At 40.6% G+C, this 21541-nt stretch overlaps 1 protein-coding gene and 1 non-coding gene across 6 annotated transcripts in view; one reads left to right on the plus strand and one right to left on the minus strand.

Annotated features, from left to right (window-relative positions):
- The window catches only part of EPSTI1 (epithelial stromal interaction 1), a 101419-nt gene that overhangs the window by 30573 nt on the left and 49305 nt on the right, over positions 1 to 21541 (plus strand). For all 5 annotated transcript variants that reach the window (XM_072976314.1, XM_072976315.1, XM_015243694.3 and 2 more), the window contains 4 exons: positions 8114 to 8172; positions 10470 to 10553; positions 13764 to 13837; positions 14523 to 14606. In XM_072976314.1, the coding sequence (XP_072832415.1) occupies positions 8163 to 8172; positions 10470 to 10553; positions 13764 to 13837; positions 14523 to 14606 (252 nt within the window). In that variant the 5' untranslated portion in view covers positions 8114 to 8162. The remainder of the gene's footprint in view (positions 1 to 8113; positions 8173 to 10469; positions 10554 to 13763; positions 13838 to 14522; positions 14607 to 21541) is intronic.
- Positions 21218 to 21290, minus strand: TRNAA-AGC (transfer RNA alanine (anticodon AGC)). Its single transcript has one exon. It is a non-coding gene; the product is annotated as a tRNA-Ala (tRNA).

Below are 21541 nucleotides of genomic sequence, written 5' to 3' on the forward strand. Positions count from 1 at the left end.
ACACTTAAAAGGCAATTTCTTTTAAAGTCCTGTAGAAAAACTGGACATTTCCCATCATTAAAACCCAAGGGCTGGTATTGCCCAGCGTTTGGTTTTACTAAAATGGAGCCAGTGAGAGTGGAAATCCTGTGCATCCTAGTCTTGTAAGAAGGTGTGAAACCCCTGCTTTAAGAAATCTTTAAGTATTTTCTCATTTAAAAATTCTTGGACTATTTTTTTCCTGGATGTTAAAGTCAAGTCATATCTGCTTTGTTATAAGAACGTAAACATTACAAAAATGTTAAAGAAAGGAGAAGTCTCCTACCGTTCAGATCCTTAGAAATAAACACTTTAAGTCATTTGATGTAGAGACCTCTTTAGTTTTAAAGTGCAGGTTGTGCTTTTTGACTCTTTATGCCAAGTAGAAAGCCTTAGAGTCATTATGCCCTCTGATTTCTGCTAATAGGGGGTGACAAATGGGGGAATATATGTTCTCTTTCTAATCTTTATTTTAAAATGTGATGACTCTTGTCTGTATAGGCAGATACTGTTTTACACATCAATTTATTATTCAGTTGTACAAGGAAACACCCCTTGGTCTAACAATGGAATCTTAGATAACATCTCCTATGTAGTACTCTTTCTAAAAATGTTTATTTAACCTGAATATCTCATCATAAGGAAATCATCATTTCCTCTAATCTAGATTGTGAGGCATTCTGTAAATTCTCTAAGACGATTTACCTAGTATATTAGGGTCCTCCAGAGAAACAGAACCAATATATTATACATATGAAGACATGTATTATAAGATATTGGCTCACAAAATTATGGAGGCTGAGAAGTCCCACCAGCCACCATCTGCAAGCTGGAGGCCCAGCGAAGCCAGTGGTTTGGTTCCAAGGCCTTTAATGAGATATTATTTATGACCCCACTTTGTTTCATGCAGTGGTTTTTGTTACTGTTGGGACAAAGGACAAAGGAGAGAACCAGGAACCAGAATATCTATGCCAGAGGAAAGAGCCAGACCCAGAAATGTAAAAAACAATTAGAAAAGTGAAATTCCGTCTGTTGTAGAAGAGGATGCAGCAAAGGGATTCAGTCACAGCATGACAAAGGAGATGTCCTTTTTGATTCAGAGCTAGGTTCTATTTCATATAATGAAATAAGTGTCTTATATGTTATATCTAATTATTATAATTACATATAATAAAAGAGCCATCTCCAAATTGGTGTCTTAAGCATAAATGACTTGGCTTGTTTCTCTCTTATACTTCTGAAGGTAGGTGGCCTAGGGCTGATACAGTACAAATTACAGGCAATCGTAATAGAGTATTTGTTACTTCCTAGCATTGTTCTAAGCACTTTATATTCTAGGAGATGGATTGTTGTTATCCCCATTTTATAGGTGAAAAAATAGACTAAGTAATTTGCTCAAAGTTGTAGTTAAGAAGTAACAGAATTAGGGTTCAAAGTCAGGCAGTTTGGCAATAGAGCACCACTAATGTGGTGGTTTTATAGTCACAGGGCACCAGACTGCTTTCTGCTCTGCCGATTCTGATGCATGTCTTCCATGTACATCTCAGTTGCCTCACTGACCAAGATCGTTGCTTGAGCACCAGCTACCACTTCAGCCTTCCAGAAAGGGGGAAGGCAGCAAAAAAGCTTTTCTTGTCCGTCTGTCTGTCTGTTTCCATTTAAAGGAGCTTTCCTAGAAATCCTTCCCAATGGCTTTCCCTTATATCTCAATTTGTGAAACTTAATCACATGGTCGTATCTGGCTATCAAGAAGGTTGGGGACTATAATCTTAATTGGACATGTTATCAACCTGAATAACACGGAAGTGCTTTTAGTAAGGAGGTGGTGAGAATGAATGGTTAGGTAGGGCCAGGATCTCTTCTAGTTTATGAATTGAGGAGAGCTAAACATAAGAGCAGAAATTAATCATATGATCAAACTTTTGCCGGAACTTTGGAAATGCAAATAATTGCTAAGGAGGAAAAATTTAGATATATTCCACAGTCCTGTTCTGACTGCTGATTTTAGATGACTATTAGGAGTTTTCTTCTAGATAATGTTCTGTGCAAAGCTTTATGTTTTATGCTTTGTGCATCCTGCTGGATTGTTTATAATAGTAAACAATTGAAACAACTGAAATGGTTAAGTGAGTGGTTATATTATGATGCATGGAAATTGTGAGATATTATGTAGCCATTTAATATTCAGCTTGTTACATGCATAATTGAGAAAACCACTTAGAAGTGAAAACAGCATATAAAATTGGACTTAAGATGTGATTGCAACTGTGTAATATGTACAGAATAAGGACTGCACTGAAATTCACTCCAATAAAACTGTAGTTGAGATCTCTGAGGAGTGGGCTTATGAGTGACTTTTAAATGTTTAAACAATAATTTTCTCCATTTTACTATTTGAGCGTATGTTTTTTTCAAAATCAGAAATAAAAGATGGATTTTGTTTTTAAATATTCTATGCAGATATTTAGATATAAATCCTTTGGGTCTTGCATTTCTGGTTTTCTCCTTTCAGTTATAGATGACCTTGAGGAGCAGTGCTTAAGACATGTGGACATAATCGGGTCTCAGCCTAATAATAGTAATAATAAAAGGAAACGTACGACTATTTGATAAATAAATGGTTTTTATGCAAATGCCAATTTTTTTTTTTTTATCATTAAGCTGTTTTAAAATATTTTCTTGTTGGAAAAGACAGTCCTGCTTGGACCTCCTGAACCCTAGATGTCTTGCTGGGTGTGCCAACACCTTATACCTGACCACGCTTTAACCTGGGCTATTTCTCAGGGTTGTTATGTAGCTGGGAACCTTGAGAGATGAGGTACAGCCTCCCCTGGACAAAGACCAGGCTTACTTACTATCTGCTATGAAAATAGTGGATTTCCCATCTCAGTGTTCCTCAGCTGTGTTGCAAACACCCCGTGTGTGCAGCATCCATCGTGTTGCCCCCGTAAGACTTGGAGCCAGAGAGAACAGACATAAATATGTGGATTCTGATGGCTGCAAGAGGAATGAAGTCCTTTGTCTCTGACCCAGGAGTCTCATGTCTTCTCCCAGCATCCATGAAACTGTTACAGCCTAACTCCTCGGCTAACGTTAGCTTGCACATAGGCTCAAATCATATCCCAGACCTGACATCTCTACATTCTGAAAATATGAATTCCTTAAGAAAGCAAATTAATACATTTTGCAAGTATACTTACCAGTTGGTCTCCATCTTTACTCCTGTCACGGGTTTTTGGCCTCTTAGAGATGGTCTCTATAATATTATATTTCATGTATGTTCTTTGTATATTTAGAATGAATCCTTCTTGCTTCTTTTTTCATAGCTTTTATCATTTATGTGTATGTGTGTTTTAAGTGAAGAAATAACACCTTTCAGGTCTACCCTGTATGATTGTGCAGGTTGGTAACTGTACAGACTTGCCTGGCTAAGGTAGTCATTTGAAGCTGAAATATACATACCAAATCATGTGCCCTAGTGTGGGGTTACTGCCACCTGACAGAAGGGGCACTTTTTTCTAATTTGCATAAATTTACCACCTCTCACTAAGCCATGGGCCTACATGAAGATCCCGGGATGGAGGTGTGTGTGTGGGTGTGGGTGTGTGTGTGTGTGTGTGTGTGTGTATACCTCTTTCTACTTTCTGTAAAGATATCCCTTGAACAAAGGGCCTGATAACCTGAAGGTCTCTTGTTTGTTCCCTCTGGGTATCTAGTCCTCTGGGCATCTCTTCAGCCCTCCAACAGAAGCTGTGAGTTAAAGCCCTACCCAGCTTCACATCAGCCTCTCGGGTATGCAGACAATGTCTTGAGCCCTGCAGGCTCTAAGACTAAAGAGGATTCATTAGTCCTTCCACACCAGAGGTATACAGACTGGATCAGGGTTGGTGTGACAAGCTTAGGGGTCAAGAATGATTTCCTCAGCCTGATTTTGTCATTTTTTGGTTTTTCTTGGGAAGATGGTCTGTTTATGAAAGAACTCTGAAAACCTCAGTGCCTCATATGTTTTGACTCAACGTTGGTTAAAAACAGTAAGCTTCAGATTCCTACGTTGAAGATCATATGAAAAATAAGCCAATAGGGAAAGCCACATCTAGAGACGAATTCTCTATCCAATACCTTTGATTAACTAAAAATTTCCTTTTTTTTTCAATTTCACCTAAGGATAAGATTTTCATGAATTATGAAAACCTCAAACCAATTTATATATATATATATATATTCATATTCTTTTCCATTTCAGTGCATTACAAGAAATTGAATACGGTTCCCTGTGCTATTCAGTAGGTCCTAATTGTTTATCTATTTTATATATAGTAATGTGTGTCAATTAACCCCAAACTCCTCATCTATCCCTGCCCCTCCTTTTCCCCCTTGGTAACCACAGTTTATTTTCTATGTCCATGAATCTATTTCTGGTCAAACCAACTTTTTGTGGAACAGTAGACTTTACATGTCGCCTATTCTGCTTGAAATGAGCTCTTTGTAACAATCTCTTTCTGAATTTTTGCTCTCAGCTACATTTCTTTTTCAGTCAAGCCAGGGTTGTTCCTAATTAGAAATTTAAATTCCATCTGCTGCAGTTTGGACACACCAGGGGATATATTTATGTAATACTTTCAGCCAGCCAGGATATTTTTCCTAACTTCAGCATAGCACGTTTCCGTAGATCGCTTATTGATAAGACCTTATAAAATTTGCAAGAATGTACACGTGAGAGGCAGTTGTGTAGTTCAGGAGAGACCTCACAGGGAAAAGATTTCTTAAGTGTATTTTTTTTTATTAAATATGTATGTATATTTTTAATGGTCCAGGAAAATACTTTTCTCATTGTTTTGTGTTAATCATTATACATTCTCCCTTAGAATATTTCACAAGTGTGTGCTGTTGGAAAGTGAAAATAATCTTACAAATTGAAATATTTCATTAAATTTCCATGAGGTAATTAAGGAGACTCATTTTGAAAGATACACATTTATTTCAGTGGCTCGAAGGTGGCTTAATCAGGAAATGAGCAGAATGCTAAATATAGGTGAGTTAGGCTTGTCTCCAGCAGCAGCTTTGAGGGTCAGGCTGTTGAAACGGATGCCATGGAGGTTAAAACAGCAGAGGCCCTTGCTGTGGGTGGAAACTAATTGGCTGAAAACATGAATAAGTTATACTTGTTATTCATGTCAAGGAAAAGCGAAGAGAGAAGAGATGCATGTTAGTATCTACGCAGGCCTTATGTTCCCCTACATGATATTAAAAAATAAAAAGCAAATCCTTAGACCTAAGCTCCTCTTCCTATAGCAAATAAGAGTAGAGGATCCATTACTCGGCAGGGCTTCCTTCTGAATATTATGTTTCGGATTTGACATTTTCTGCCAATAAAATATCGCTAAGAAGGTCACTAAGGAATTCTCTAACATAAAACATTCATTACTGGGACCACTGTCCTTGAGCCTGGGGTGATGTTTAAATGCTCTCGATTAAAAGCATCTGATCTCGAGGCTAGATAATTCTTCCTCCTTATTTCACGGCCCTGTGTTGTGTCTGGGTACTTGTCGGCTGCACACGTTGGCCATAGATTGACCACAGTCTTATTGCTAAGACTAAAGATTCTAGTATGATATTGTCACACTTAATCAGATGAGATACTGTAGAAAAAAATCTTTAATAAACTGTTTTTTTTTCTTTCTAAACCTTTCCTGGAAATGTCATAAGAGAGACTTAAGAAGTCAGAAAATTCTCTACAAAGCTTCTTTTAACAAAGCCCTCACACAGAAATCCTTTTGGCCACTTCAAAGCCCAAATTTGCTGCTATTCTTCTCTGAAATTTTCTACGCCTCTGGGGTCTCAGTGACTCCCCTCCACCTTGGGTTTCTGACTACTTCCATCTTCCCACTCTGAGGCTTGTTTGAACATCCCTCTGTTCTGCTCCAGTGATTTCATGAATTATTCCTAATTAAAGTGTAGGCACTGTTAAAGGGGTTGGTGTCAGTATTTTGGTATCTCCCCTCACTCCTCATAAGCCCCTGACACAAGTCCATAATGGGTGCTCTGTTAAGTAGATTACTTTCTTCAGAAGTCTATCAAGAGGCTGGAGTTAAGGACAGGTATATTTTATGCTTTCTACATTGAGTGCAAGGGTGAGCTCCAGATGCCCAGTTGATCTAAGCCACAAGGGCTGAGTTTGAGTCTCAGCATCATTGCTTAACCAACCTCATGATCTCTGGCATATGATTTAACCTCTGTGTCCTTATCAATGATTTATTAATCCCTCAATTCCCTTTTAGTCCAAATGTTTGAAGACAGCTTGACTAATCTATAGCAGTGGTTCTCAAAGTGCGGTCCCCAGATCCAAGAACATCATCATCACCTGAGAACTGGTAAAAATGCAAGTTATCAGACCTCCCCACCCCCACCTGCCCAATCAGAAACTACACTTTACCGACCCTCCAGGTGATTCTCATGCATGCTAAAGTTTAAGAACTACTGATTTGTAGTGTAGTCAAATCCCTGGTATGATGAGAAGCTCCGTACCACAATGTTAGTGGACATGAAGGATTCTGCAGTCATTTCGTGGTTGGTATTTAAATCCATCATCTCGTGTTTCATCTTTAAGGCTCTGCAGAACAGCTCAGTATTGCATCGTATTCAAGTTTGCAGGTCCTACCCATAGAGCTGCAGCTCTCAAACTCCTATAAAGTGTGGGCAATTGAGGAGTGAAAAATCTTTCTTAGGGTGAACAAAGAATATGCAATGAACAAGGGATTAATTTCCAGCGGCAGCCTCCTAATTTGGTATTCACATCGTTGTACACATGCTAGGCTACACATGCAACGTCCGCTGATATACATTAGGTAATTGGGCATCCAGCAGTCCCATTTGCATGCAGCGGTGGTTGCACACCTCCCATTTATGAGTCTAAAATTAAAGCCCGGTTTGAAGCTGGCTGAAGGCTCGCTGCTAGGAAAATAATGAGATAAGGAAGGAATGGCTTCTGTTAAGCGGCACTTTCAGCCTCTCCTGTTCAATCTTTGCTAATTTATCCTTTGAAATTGTACATTTCGTGTTTGACAGAGACTTCTAAGAGTATTTGGATTTTTCTTTCTTTTTTTTTAAAGACCCACATTGATGAGCTGACTATATTTATCCATAACCTTTCCCCTAACACTGTACCCACATGCATGCTGCAGTCTGTTACTGTGCTGTATTTTTGCTCTTTGAGATATTCATACTTTTGTGGGACTACATGCATCATCTCAAAGAAGAGCCACCCCAGCACGGACTCACGGACTGGGTCTGTGGCATCATTTCATTTCAATTCAGCCCACATTCATCAAGCAGCAATTCTGTGCCAGGAGCTGGGCATATATAGATCAATCAAGCAGTTTCTGCCTTCAGAAGCTCACAGTATTTCAACCACTTCTTGTATCTCAGTGTGGACTATTTTTGCTTAAATGAAGTCTTCCCTGGTCCCCCCCAGTGAACTGAAGTGACTCCTTGCTTCTTTGAGCTCCTGATGATGTTCCACCTGTGTCCCCAAGAGAATGAGGGGCCCCGTGGACCTGTACCTGGACAAGTCAAAGTCCAAAACACAAGGCTGTGGCCATTTGATTACTCAGATGGGTCATCACAAAGAGGTGGCTATGTTGCAAATGGTCCCTATGCCCAGGAGCAACAACAATAACACAATAAAATAAAAAAGACATGCGTGTTTCCTATATTCCCATTGTGGGTCCCTGGAAGAGAAGCCCAGTCGAGAACCATCTCAAAGGGATGTGCCCATGAGCGCCACCTGGAGGAACAATAGATCCCTACAAAGACAGTGTATCAAGAGCCAACCCTGAAGCAGTCACTTGTCACCCTTCATCAATGGCTTTATATTTCCATATTTGGCTGTGTGTATTTGTTTTACTTTGACAACTAGACTGTAAGCTCCTCAAGAAACAGACCTGGGGCTTCAGAGGAAGATTACCTTTCACAGTACCTATTTGATGGGGATGATCATAAATATAGCATATTTTCAGAAAGAATGTCTAGTGGTTTAAATTTAGATGCATCAGTAATTTCTCGTGATAATCAGTTTTTCTTTTTCTCTTTGTTCCAGCACAGGCGCATATACCGTGATAGCACCAAATGAAAAGCGAAGAAATGAGATGCAACGGAGTACGTATATTATTTAACATTCAGAAGACTTCTCATTTTCTCGTAGAGGAGAATTGGTTTGCTTTGGTCTGAAGTGTTTTTTCTTTTCTGATTTGTATAGACTCACCAGCTAACATTGTTTTTTCTTTTTTAACTTTAGCAGTTTTAATTATACCTTTTAAAATTATTCTGTTGTTCATGCTTCTAAATTTGTTTCTCTGTGTTACAACAGAACTCACAGCACAGTTGTATCTATGGTTTTTAAATCTGAGGTTTCTGTTGGGCTTAAACAATTTCACGCCTATTTCCAGCAGACCTATCTAGTCCCTGTGAAATTGGGCTCAGTGCAGGAATCTTTACAGAACTATGAACACTTTTGAAACAGACAAGTGATACAGGAAATAGATTATAAAATAACTTGTCTCTTACTGGATCTGTCTCGTTCCTCTTTTTTTTTTTGAAGTACCGTCAGTTACAATGTGTCAATTTCTGGTGTATAGCACAAAGCCCCAGTCTGTCCCATTCCTTCTTAATGGAATTCTTCTTTAGCCTCTGTGCTCCCATAATTTTGTAACTATTGGAGTCTACCCTCAGCTGTTTTTATTTGTGATTTCACTCTCCTTCTCTAGATTATAAGCTCTTTGAGGACAGGGACTACATCTTATTCATTGTTGTACTCCTTGTACCCAGTGGGTATATAACATGCTTAATTGAAGTTGTACCATAAAATAAACTGTGCCGTTTAAAGTTATAGCATTACACCTTAGAGCTGGAAGTACAACTAAAGTTTATTTAGTTCAAAACGATGTTCTGAGGCTCCTTCAAGTCAAGCTGTGGGGCTAGCACTGAGATTCTGTGCTCTCCATTCTTGATCTTGATAGGAAATTGAATTTTGTGATGACCAATAAGCATAAGGGCACAACAGAAAAGCAGCTCTCTGAAGATCTCACCGGACAGGTAGCTTCCTGCGTGTTGCATCTAGGTCTTTGCAGAATGTGGCAATCACAGCTATGCAGATACAGAGACTGTGGGCACTGCGAACAGTTGACCCAAAGATTCTGGATTTTACAAGCTTTTGATTTAAATACTTAACAGGAATTTAAGCCTCAGCGTGGTCTGGATTTTTAAGATGTTTCAGAAGGTTTTTTTTCCCCCTCCAATACTTGAAAAATATTATAAATGGACATTTGAAACAATCAGGTCTAAGGAGGCGATCTGGACATACATTGGAAGAACAGAATCTAGTATCTCTGGCGCCCCCTGCTGACACCCAGTGTATATTAGGGGAATTAGCGCTGCGCCACGGAGTAGGCTCCGCCTGGTGGTCCCAAGAGCCAGGAATCTGAGCACCCTTACTCCTCGTGGTTGCTGTGAGCTTGGGGAACATTTAAAGTGCAGTGAATATGGGCATCAGAGTTCATTGGAGATATCTGTTTACTGTGTGTGAAGAGTTCTTACTGACACACGAGTATTCTAGTTTTGCACACATTCTCTATGGGAAACTTTTAACATTAAATTGATACAGGATTTTATTTTTAAAATTTTATTTTTATTTCTATTGAAGCATAGCCAACTTACAATGTGTTAGTTTCTGGCATACATCATAGTGAGTTACACATATGTATGTATTCTTTTTCATTATGAGTCATTACAAAATATTGAATGGAGTTCCCTGTGCTTTACAATAGGACTACTGTTTTCCATGTCTGCGAGTCTCTTTCTGTTTTGTAAATAAGCTCATTTGTATCATTTCTTTAAGGTTCTACATATAAGTGATATCATATGATATTTGTCTTTCTCTGTCTGACTGATTTCAGTAAAAATGCCAGAATGGGAGGAAAAACTAAACTTCCTAATTTAGTCAAAGTTCAGGTTGTTTTCAAATTTGGATCTTCTGTGTAAAGTCTTGGGGAGACAAGCCTCAGGGGTGGGTCCAGGGTGACCCCAGGGGGTTAGAACTGGATGGTGTTTTCCTTTCCTGGATGTCTCATCCACTCCTGCTCGCATGTAGCTAATTTTCCATTGGATGGTGGTTTCTTATGCTTTCTTTTCTTTAAAAAAATTTTTTTAGAACATTTATTTTATTTTCGTAGAATTTATTTTATTTATTTATTTTTGGGGAGGGAGGAGGTAATTAGGTTTATTTATCTTATTTATGTTTTAATGGATGCATTGGGGATTGAACCCAGGACCTCTTGTATGCTGAGCATGTGCTGTACCGCTAAGCTATACCCCTCCCCCTGCTTATGCTTTCAAGGGACCAGTTTCCTTTACTACATAATAATAATTGATGATTTTATCTTTCTTACCTGGTTTAGTTGCTGAGAAAGAGCTGGAGGACCTGGAGAGATGGAAGGAGAAACATAGGGCTCAGCCCATTAACCTGGAGCCCAGGCGGCTAGGTAAGACAGCGAGCCAGTTGCCCGAATGCGGGAGGACAGGGCCACCCAAGGATCCTGTTAGCACCTTGCCTACATCTGTCTCTGAATGTACGATATAGGTCATTGGGTCACTGTGCTGCTTGGAATAGAATGCATTTAAAGTCGAAATAAGTATGCAGGTAGACTGCCGTTTCTGATTTTCTGCAAAAAGCAAGCGTATGATGCCACCGTCATGTGGGAATGAAGTGATGGCTTAATTGCCAGATAATTTAGAGCCTCTTAGATGATCAGCTTTGAAGAAATCTTACCCAGGGCGCTGCATATGCCCTGTCATATCTTTTACTCCCATCCTGACTAGCGCTATCACAAGCATATTAATCACGGCAGTTCAGTGGTAATGGGGAAAAAGGTGAATGGTGAGTCAATTCCAAAACTAAGATGAGGTGAGCTGGGGACCTAGGGGTGGGGATAAAGAGAGCATCACCCCTGTTTTCATTCTGCACATAGAGACCTTTGGGCCTCTGGGGCACGCGGCAGTGTGATGAGTTGTCTGGGCTGCCTTTGTGCGGTGTTGGAACCATTCAACAGGGAAGCCACCCAAACAGAATCATTCCTGTCCTTTCTTTTCTCTTCTCTCCCAGCAGCAGCTGAGAACTAAAGGGCTGGATGCACAGTTCCCACAGACTGAGTTCATACAAACATGTTAGAGTCAGAGGCCACTTAACTATCGCCAACAGTTTCAGAGAAGTATTTTTTCCAAGATGGTGGTAAAAGCAAGCTTATTTTATAATTACTTAATGAGTGGAAGTAATAGTATTAACATCATCATCCCACGGTATTTCATGAAAGGGGATAATCTCAAGTGTCACCTTTATGCTGAAAAAATGCATTTAAGGGGTTCAACCTGGAGACCGCTTTTCCTAACTGGCCGCCTCAAACTGGCTCCTAGTTTTTCTGATGTTCTTTGGATGAAATTAGATCTTTTTGGCCTTTCTCAAATAGTAAAGTTGTCCAGATAGTTCCAGGCATAAAAAGAGTGTCATTTCAGTGATGAATGTTTGGTCCTTGGGACTGATTCTAATAATCAGAGGAAACTCTGATCCTAATGGAGAAGATGAGACCTTCTTCCCTGCTCTAACCCATGATTTGGGGTAGAAAGCTAGCAGAGGAAATGGATTGTGACTGAATTTTTCTCTGTTGACTCCTCCGTTCCCAGATTCTGACCCCTACTGGGTCAAAGTGGGAAGAAGAGGGAAGGGTCTGTCGTGCACCCATCATCCCAGGTTCTTTGAGTTTTGGTGTGTGCTTCCTGTGCTTCTCACCCCGGGGCTTCTTGGAGTTCTTCAGCATCGCTCCTTGCCCCCGGCCATCTCTAAGCTGGATTTCCCTGGTCGAGATGACACCCTTTCCTGCCGGCAGCACTTGGCTTCACCATTGGCTCTTGGTGGCTCGACTGTCTTTGGAGAGCTCCAGGGTACCTCTGGGTAGCCCGCATGGGCAAGTCCCTTTAAGATGGATGGATTCTCTGTCATGACAGCCAGACTGGGAGTACAGCATACACTTGTGCCTTCTCCCCACAAACTCTGGGAATACAGGCCACTTGCCGTGCAGTCTGAGGAGCCACCTGACAACAGCCACGTGCCTTTTGGCTCTGACTGTCCTCAGCACAGGGCCACTAGGTCCCTCCATCTCTTAAGGACGTGGATTGCACTCTTCAAGTGATTTTTGTTAAACCTCTCTTGCTCACATTGATGTGAACATTCCCCCTTCCCCAAAGACACACACACAGATGATGAAATACACAAAGACATCTTTCCTCTGATTTCTACCTCCCTGGCCTAGCTAACCTCTTTTAATTGGTTGAAAGGAGTTGCTCATTAAGGGTCCCCAAGCCGGTTTTCAGTTACCTGCTTGCAGATCCTGCTTAGAAACCACACGCGTGCCTTTGGAATTTGGCGATGTTGATGCCTGTTGTCTTGGGACCTTAACCAAAAAGGAGCAGGTGTCTCATTACAGCTTTCTGCTCTACGATGCATCTGGGAATGGTCAAGGATATGTGCATGGGAAGAGGGTAGGGGGCAGAAAAGAATTCTAGAATGTGCTAAATGTTGAGATGAGTTTAGAAGAAAACCTGCAAACGCTAGACATCTGACTTTCTCCATTTTAAAATTGTCAACTCGTCCCTTATTCCGCTCCCTATTAAGATATTGGAGTGGTTCTAGGAGATACTGAAAGTGGCTGTAACATTAGATGAAAGCTTCAGTAGCCCTCACTGCTTCTTTTCCATTCTCCCAACCCCTACAACAGAGACTGAAGGGCTAAGACCAAACAGATTCCTTTGTACCTTTGGGGATTCAGTCTCTATGCTGTTTTTATCAGTTCAATTATAAGCACTTGCTGAATGCAAGTTGTTTTAATGTATCTTCTGTGTGAGTGAATCCTTCAGAGAACTGAGACTTTTAGTGACCAAAGCACCAGAGAATTACTTCAAAGGAATCTTTAAAATACGAACACTAAGCTTGCATAAACGCTGCAAAATCCCTAAACAGTAATTCTTAGATGACTGTCAACCTGCAAGGATTTCTGGCCCCCAGTTATTATAGTTTTCATAGAAAGCAGACAAAATAATCTAGCATCCATATTTTCCTTAAATACCTAAAGAAAGAACAATAAATCGTATGAATTGACAATCGGTTTCTAACTAGAATATTCCCATTGTACTTTTAAAAACTGGGTACTCCCCTTGTGGCAAAGACTCTGATTTCCTGTGCTTTGCTACTTGAATACAGGGCAATGGAATCAGAAGAAGAAGACAATGAAAGCATCACTGATGATCATTTTTATTAGGTTAAGGAATCGTCATACTCTAGCAGGGAGAATGTTCTAGAATTTCCAAGGCACCATTTCTTATTACTGAGCATGGACCTTCCGGTGTGAGTTCAGTTTAAATAGAAACTTGAATACCTACATGATTGAAAAACCTTGGTAGAATTATCTTCTTTGGAGAATATGGCCTTATCTATCTGTTCAGTTCTGTTTCTCTTTTAAGCAATTACTATTGTTTAATGTCTTATTAAAAAAAAAGAAACTGGCTATGTCCTTATTTCCAGGGGGAAGAAAATGTTAAAGAATCTCATGGTGTAGACTTATCAGGTATTCATTAGTCTTTGATGACTGACTTTTCAGCTTAATATTCATGTTTCGCCTTCGTAACTGTTCTCTCCCCCTTAGGTGGAAGCCAGTCAGAGGCTGAAGTCAGGCAGAGACAACAACTTCAGCTGATGCAATCGAAATACCAGCAAAAGGTCAGAATCCATCCCTTTTAGCTTAAATTTGGCAAGAGATGAGAGTCCCAGCATTTTCAAAGTAACCGTGAAATAACACAGTAACTTTATTTACCAAAAGCATAAAACCTTGAAACCAATTGCAAAGGAAACTCTCAGAAATCAAAGAAATCAGGAAGTGGGAAGTGAAAGGATAAATATTGAGAATCTGTACCCAAGCTGAGTATCAGTCAGCAGGACCCTTGGTAAAGGGACTTGTTCTCCCCTAGTTTAATTTAACTCTCTAATATGTTTTGAATATTTTGGTTCCAAGAACATGGCTTTGTTTACTCCATTCCAGTCATAAAAGCGACACAAAATATTTTAAGATGCTAATGATTTTGTTTTTTTTTAACAACGAACTCTGAGTTTTATAATCAGGAAGAATTGTCTGCCCTTTCTTCTCCCCAACCTGGGCTGGGGGTAGGGGTGGGAGTGGGACAGAGAGAGACAGACACCAAGGAAGAAACACAAAGAGAATTTTCATGGGCAGCAGATGCAGCCTGACCATTCTCTGCTGTGAGCTCTAAGGAGCTCAACCTATAATCACGGCGAGGTCTAGCAAAACAATACTGCGATTTGCCAGTCATCATAATTCTGTGTTCCAGGGGTTCAGACTGAAAAATAGTAACTGGTTTTTGTCCTCTGTCATCTCAATACAACTCAGCTAAATAGAGAAGAAAGCATAAGAATCAAGAAGGAAGCTGAAGAAGCCGAAATCCAAAAAATGAAGGCAATTCAGAGAGAAAAGGTGAGACGGGAGAGGATGGTGAACGGACAGTCACTGAGGGCTTCCCTCCTGGACATTGTTCATATACAAAGCATTTAATCCTCACAAGAGCCTATGAAGTTTCTATTATTCTTATTACCCAAGTTTGCAAATGAAGAAACTGACCAATAATTAGATTCCTTGCCCAAGGGCTCGCAGCCAGTAAATAGAAGAAGTAGGATTCAAATCCAGGCTGACTAGCCTCTCAGGTCAAGTTCTTTATCATCACAGTGTCTCACCTCACAGGCAAGTGATCAAAGGAGTAGCTTTATATTTGGCCAGAAGGGGCAGCAATTAATCACAACAGCCACCAATGGTACATTGTCATATTTATATCCAAATTCTGAATTTTCCAGAGTGATTATTTTTTAAGTTCAAACTTTCTTTTTCTTGAAGATTTATTTATTTTAATTACTATTATTTTTTAATGGAGGTACTGGGGATTGAACCCAGGATCTTGTGCATGCTAAACATGCGTTCTACCGCTTGAGCTATACCCTCCTCCTCCAGGATGATTTTAAATAAGTGAACATACCTCTCTCACTGAACAAAGAAAAAGCGTGCGCTGGCATTGTGGTATTAATGATATGATCTATTTTAAACCTCAAAGTGATGTTTTGGTTTTGATCCCCTTCCTGGGGCTCAGGGGAAAAAAAAATCTCTTAAAACTGCTTACCTCCTAGAGCAGGAAGAATGTAGTGTTGTTCTAGCCCCCCCCCCCCCCCCCGCAGAGTCCTAAGCTGTAGCAGGTTTTAAGTGTTGAAGGTTTGGGGGCAAGAGCTTGACTCCTGACACTGATGACCAAGTATGACACCCACTGTGGGTCTAAGTCACGGAAACACAATTCTTTTATCTGCTATCTGTCTGTATCTCTCTTCCTTCTTCTCTTTGTTTTTTTCCTCTTAAAGATTGAATATTGGTGAAAATTTAAACCTGGTTACCAAGCAATAGTTTTTTTTTGTTTGTTTGGTATGTTTTTTTTTTAGCAGTTAGAGTCAATGAAGCCAAAAGCTGTTGGCTTATGGAATGTGCAAAAGTAAGTCTTTTCTTTCCCCAAGGAGCTCTCTACCTGGCTGAGGAACAGACTAAGTCTTTCATGGAAGGTGTCCTGTTGTGCTGTGTGACCTTGGTCAAGCTCCTATCCCTCTCTGAAGTATTCCTGTAAAATGAATCTATAAGTCCCACATCTTCTCGAAAGGCCAGGAACATCTGTAGATGCAGAGGCTGCATCTGTAGAGATACAGGCTCTGGAGGTGGAGATGAAACTGGACTTACACATGACGAACGGGAATGAAATGCTGGAGGTATAAAAAAAAGAGTATAGAAACTTTATTTACTAAATTTGATTCAGCAATTCACTTCAATTGATTGGCTATTATACCTTCATTGAAAAGATTATAGTAACTTTTTGTCTAGGTTTTTTCCTTCCCTTTTTATAATATCATTTTATTTTTATTTTATTGTTTTTTTTCTTTTTTCTTTTTTTTGGTTGGGGGCAGTAATTATGCTTACTTACTTATTGATTTTTTAATGGTGGTACTGGGATTGGACCCAGGACCTCATGCATGCTAGGCACACACTCTGCTGAGCTATACCCTCCCCCAAGGTTATTATAATAACTTTTTAAAACTTGTCCTTCTCTCTCTTTCTGCCTCTCTATTCTCTGCTCTTTTCCATCAACCGCCCTGCCCCCCCCCCATTTTCTCCTTCAAAAGAAGGTTTACACTTGGCGGTCTTGTGATTGTAGAGGAGGTGTTCCCTTCGTATATTGTCGTCTTTCAGCATTTCAGATGGAACTAAGAAAAATATCAAATCATCACCAGGAACTGAATTAAAAGGCTTGCAAATCCTGAAGAATTATCGTGTTGTAAACTCACAGCCTAAACGTGATTTAGTAGTGGTCATTTAATACCCATAATTGGCTAGCTTGCGGGTCTTTTATAGCTCATTTCTTCCTGGGTGAAATAATGTATACTATCGAGAAACATTGGTGACTGAAACAGGTTCCCTTAACATGGAGTAAAAGCAGCATTTTCAGCTCTCCGTGTGGTACCCCAACACTAGATGGATAGTAATCATCACTAGATGTATAGCACGCATTAGCTACAGAAACCTTAATGGGGTTAGCTTTCCTAATGCGATAACTGTAATGATTATTGGTATCAATTTGGCCAAAAGTGAGAGACGGGGAGAGAGAGTGGATCTGTAGATCCTTGCCATTCAAAATATGGCCCTTGAACCAGCAGCATTGGCATCGCTGCCAATTAGAAATGCAGAATCTCAAGCCCCTCCTGCCCCGAGACCTTCTGCATTTTAACAAGCTCCCCAGGGGGTTCTTGTGTCCAGGTGGATTTGAGGAGCATTAATCTCAAGGAACAGCCCACTCTGGTCCTTCCACAGACCTGAGTTCTCTGGCTAATTGGCCTGCACTGCCACCCTGGCCTCACTCTTCCTGTTGTGTAGGAATTGGCGGCTTTTCTTACTAAATGTGAGCCTGTTTAGCAGCTTGTGTCAGATGAAAGACAAATGGACAACAGCCATCTTGAAACGGCGTACTTCACGTTGCCAGTGTGAACACGGCCAAGGGAAGGGATAATGGCTGTGTTTTGGGGAACATTTATTTTTGAAAATGCACAGCAAACACGCACATGGACACCAGCCTGCAAACCCCACCCTCCTCCCCAGACAAGTGGCTGCGTCCAGAACTGGGAGCCACGTAGGGTCCAAGCACCCGAGAACCTCTAGCTTGGCCTCTTGGTCTTAACCCCCCTTGCCTTTTAGTCTGTCCTCTCCCAAGAGGGGTCACATGGAACACTGATGGGGCACGAGCTGCGTGTGACTGAGGGGAGAGTAAACTGTATTCCCTGCTGGCACAGGTGGGTGTCCTTTGATCCTTTAATGAGCACAGAGGCATGAAAGGCAGCCAGCTCTTCAGCAGCTGGTCATGTCCGGGGGTCCAGGAAGAATTAACCCTGTGGGTTACGGGCAACTTTGAAGAGGGCACTGGGATGCTTCAGTCAGACTTGTATTCCCCACAGTAGAGTATGTTGATGTTACGTTTTCTTCCAGGGGTGTATTGAAGCCTCCTTTTACTGGCTCATAAGAGTGGATCGATACATTTTTGTGGAGTCATTGACTTCATGCTGATAGATTGAAACTGACTATGAGGGAGCATTTTTGCCACAGAAATCAGGAAATGGGACAAGTCAACCTGCCTTCCTCCTCCCTGCTAGAGCTGGTTATTAAGTTTATCAGCACACCACTGCTTCACCCTAAAGGAAAGAGGCCCTCCTTCACCCACTCCCCACTTCCGAAACCAAGCCTCAGAGGATTAAGGGTAGGGGTAAAGATTTTGTGAATTATCTGGCAGATTATGTGTCTGAAACATTGATTTTTTTTGTTGTTGTTGTTTTTAAGCCCTGCCCCCTCCCCTGATACTTACTGATTTAAAGACAGATTACAACCCATGTGGTAGGTAGAATAATGCTCCATCCTCTGCCCCTCCACATTTGAATTCCTGGAACCTAGGAATATGGTATGTTACATGGCAAAGGGGAATTAAATTTGCAGGTAGAATTAAGGTTGCTAATCAACTTACCTCCAAATAGGAAGAGTATTCTGGATTATTTGGGTGGGTCCATTGTAATCACAAATCCTTGATTTGGCAGAGGGAGGCAGAGACTGAGAGCATGAAGAGATGGGAGCAGGAGAAAGATTCAGAGGAAGGGGCCAATGGATAAAAAAGACTAAACCTATGGGTTGGAGCTACAAAACTAAAACAGTTTGGGTACCGCTAACCTCTACCCTGACCAAAAAGATGACTGGCACCTTAGGATGGCAGAGCATGCAAACTGAAGATGTGCTTCTGGAAATAGATTTCTTATCTTAGGGTAGGGAGAAGTGAAGATTCCCAACTGTAGTGTTTGGAGGGGATTCGTAGTGCCAGCTCCCTAAAAGCCTGGTAGATGTGACAACTGCTACTGGTACTGGGATCTGCCAATTTCCCTCAACATCCATACGTTATTTTAGCCCCGTGAGACCCATTTTGGACTTCTGACCTCCAGAGCTGTAAGATTATTAATAAATACATGTTGTTTTAAGCCACTGAGTTTGTGGTTGTTACAACAATAGGAAGCCAGTACAACTCACGTGGTTTTGTAGTGTATTAATTTCTCTTCCTGGAAATTCATAAAGTAGAGAAAACATCTCTAAAGTATTAGTGCATCCGTGAAATAAAGTTGTTAAAAAAATGAAACAGCAGGATAACACAGGCAAGTACTTTTTTTTGCCACCGGATCTTACAACATGGTAGACAGGTTTTCATAAATCCTCACAGCAAGCCTTTCATTCGAATTTAGTGCCGTGAGAATAAACCTCCACCATGCTTTTCCCTCTTAATCACATTGATGAATTAAGTAACAATTTTATTTTTTTTTAGACTTTCATAATGCTCACGCACTTAAGAATTTTTCCGTTCCATGTCAAAGCCCCTCCCTGCCTCCTGCATCCATCTTATTCTGCCTTTGATTTTCCTTACATTTGAAATAATATTATGCAGTGCTATGTTGTTTACAAATGCTTTCGTTGAATTCTCCGAACCTCTTAGGGCATCAAAACCTCAGAAATGGTAGGAAACCAGCTAGAGACCTGAGTGACATCTGAAGCCTTTCCTTGCTCTTTCCACTAAACTATAAAGTCATTAAGCTGATAAAGTTATTGGAGCCCTGGAGGTCATGGATGGTATTTTATGCAGACACACTGAGAAGCATCATTAGTTAGTTTTAATGCTATTAAGTGAAGCATACCTACTTCATTTGCTACTAGTCTTCAGTTTCTAACTTATTTAAACTTTTTTTTTTAATATTGTGACTTTTAAGTACTCTGTCCTTCAAATTTCATCCCTCTGGATCTTTTTCTGGATCCTTTTCCTCCACTCATTTTTCTACTATTGATGGTCTATCCAGGGTCCCATCTGTTCATCTTCCTCATTTTCCTGTGCTTCTGCTGCCATATTCTGAGGTGGAAGCCCCCACATTTACACACCTATGGATTTGTTTATCGCTTGTGCTGATGATTTCTGAGCTCCACCTCTCCAGACCTTAGCATATTCCTGAATCCTTGAATCACATATTTCACTGTACATTTGATATTTCCTTCTAGATGTGCCACAGTATGTATCAAATCCAGTAAGTCCAAAATTGAACTCGTATTCATTCTGACACTCTTAAATGCCAGTCATCCTGTAGTCTTCCCCCTTTTCTGACTCATCCTATATTAATTTAGCCTACCTCCTGTTATTTCTTTTTTCCTTCCTCTTATTTCTGTCACCCACATTTTTTTTTCCCCTAGAGTTTATCCTTTTTTCTCTATCCCTGTTGCCTTAATTTGGGACTCACAATATATGGCCTGGATTACTGTGAGAATCCAGTAATTGGTTGTTTTTTATGTCTGTGGTCCTTTCTGCAGTTTATCCTCCATGTGGCCTTCAGGGTGAGCTGCTTCCTCTCCTGCTTAAAATAACATAATGGCTTATCATTGCCTTTAATAAAGTCCAGACTCCTTTACTTCGTGTATAAATTCCTCTATAATTGCCCCTTCAGACCCTTCTTTCTCAGCCTTATCTTCTGCCCATCTCACTACAAACCCCTTTGAATTTATCCGTGAGTTTCTTGGGGTTCTCTGAACTGGCGTATTCGTGCATGCCTTTCTATATTGAAAATACTGTAAAGTTATAGGAATGCCCTTTTTGTATCCAGGGTCACTATCAGCCCCTCATTGCCTTTGTGCAAATTAGAAACAGATTCTTCATGCAGGGAGTGAGTTCTGTGGGTGCTCAGACTGGTGACAGATGGGACCTTTGTGAGAAATAGAAAAAGACACCCCTGCTCTGTGCTGAAGCACCCCGTGCTGGGATGCAAGGCTCGGTGAGCCGAATGCGGGTTCTGTTTTAGCCTTTTCTGACCTCTCTGCTAGGCTCCTGCGCAGTGAGAACCCGCACAATGGAGGGCAGTACCCTTGCTCCTGTTACCTCCTCCTCCTCCTGGAAAGCGCTTGTTTAAGATTGATCTTTATCTAGACTTTCTGCCTCTTGTCAGAGCCAGGGTTCTTCTCCTTTTATTTGGTCATCATCCTTTTATTTGGAGAATCTGAGGAAAGCTCTGAGCCTGATCTCTCTACAAATGAGCCTTCTCCTAACACACAGGTCATCCATGAACCCGGGATTAGAAACCACATCACTAATGTCACTTAGGCTTTTGGCTCCTGTGCTCTGAGTGGGGCCTGCACTTTGAAGGCACTGGGACTGTTGAAAGCCTTTCTCAATTTCCCACTTCTGTGCTTTTCCTTTGTGTCCGTATCACATATTTGCAAACCTCTGTCCCCTAGTACATTTTACACACTGTCATCATGGCTTTCTTGTCTGTGTTCCCAGCTAGCTTCTGAAGTTTTCCAGAGTAGGCACTACTCTGTTTATATCTGTATTCCCAGCACCTAACCTAGCATAGTGCAAGCATATAATAGGCATTACAATTTTTTTGTTTTTTGGGGGGGTGGATAATTAAGTTTATATTTTTTTAATTACTTCTTTTTTTTAATGGAGGTACTGGGGATTGAACCCAGGACCTCATGCATGCTAAGCATGTGCTCTACCACTGAGCTATACCCTCCCCCAAGCATATAATAGGCATTTGATAAATGTTTATAGAGTAAATGAGATTCAGTGATATTAAATGATTTGTTTAAGGTCACTCAGTGATGTTGGACCTAGCGGGGGTCCCATAATTTTTTCTTCTGAACCCCTGTTCATAGATATTTTATATTCTGCGTTTGTTTTTATTTTATTTTATTTTTAAGATTTTTGGATTCATTCTTTTTTTACTAGCCAATTACTTTTTTCCCTTTTTCAGTTTTATTAGGTA

The sequence above is a fragment of the Vicugna pacos genome, chromosome 14 (assembly GCF_048564905.1).
Source record: "Vicugna pacos chromosome 14, VicPac4, whole genome shotgun sequence".
Classification (NCBI taxonomy): domain Eukaryota; kingdom Metazoa; phylum Chordata; class Mammalia; order Artiodactyla; family Camelidae; genus Vicugna; species Vicugna pacos.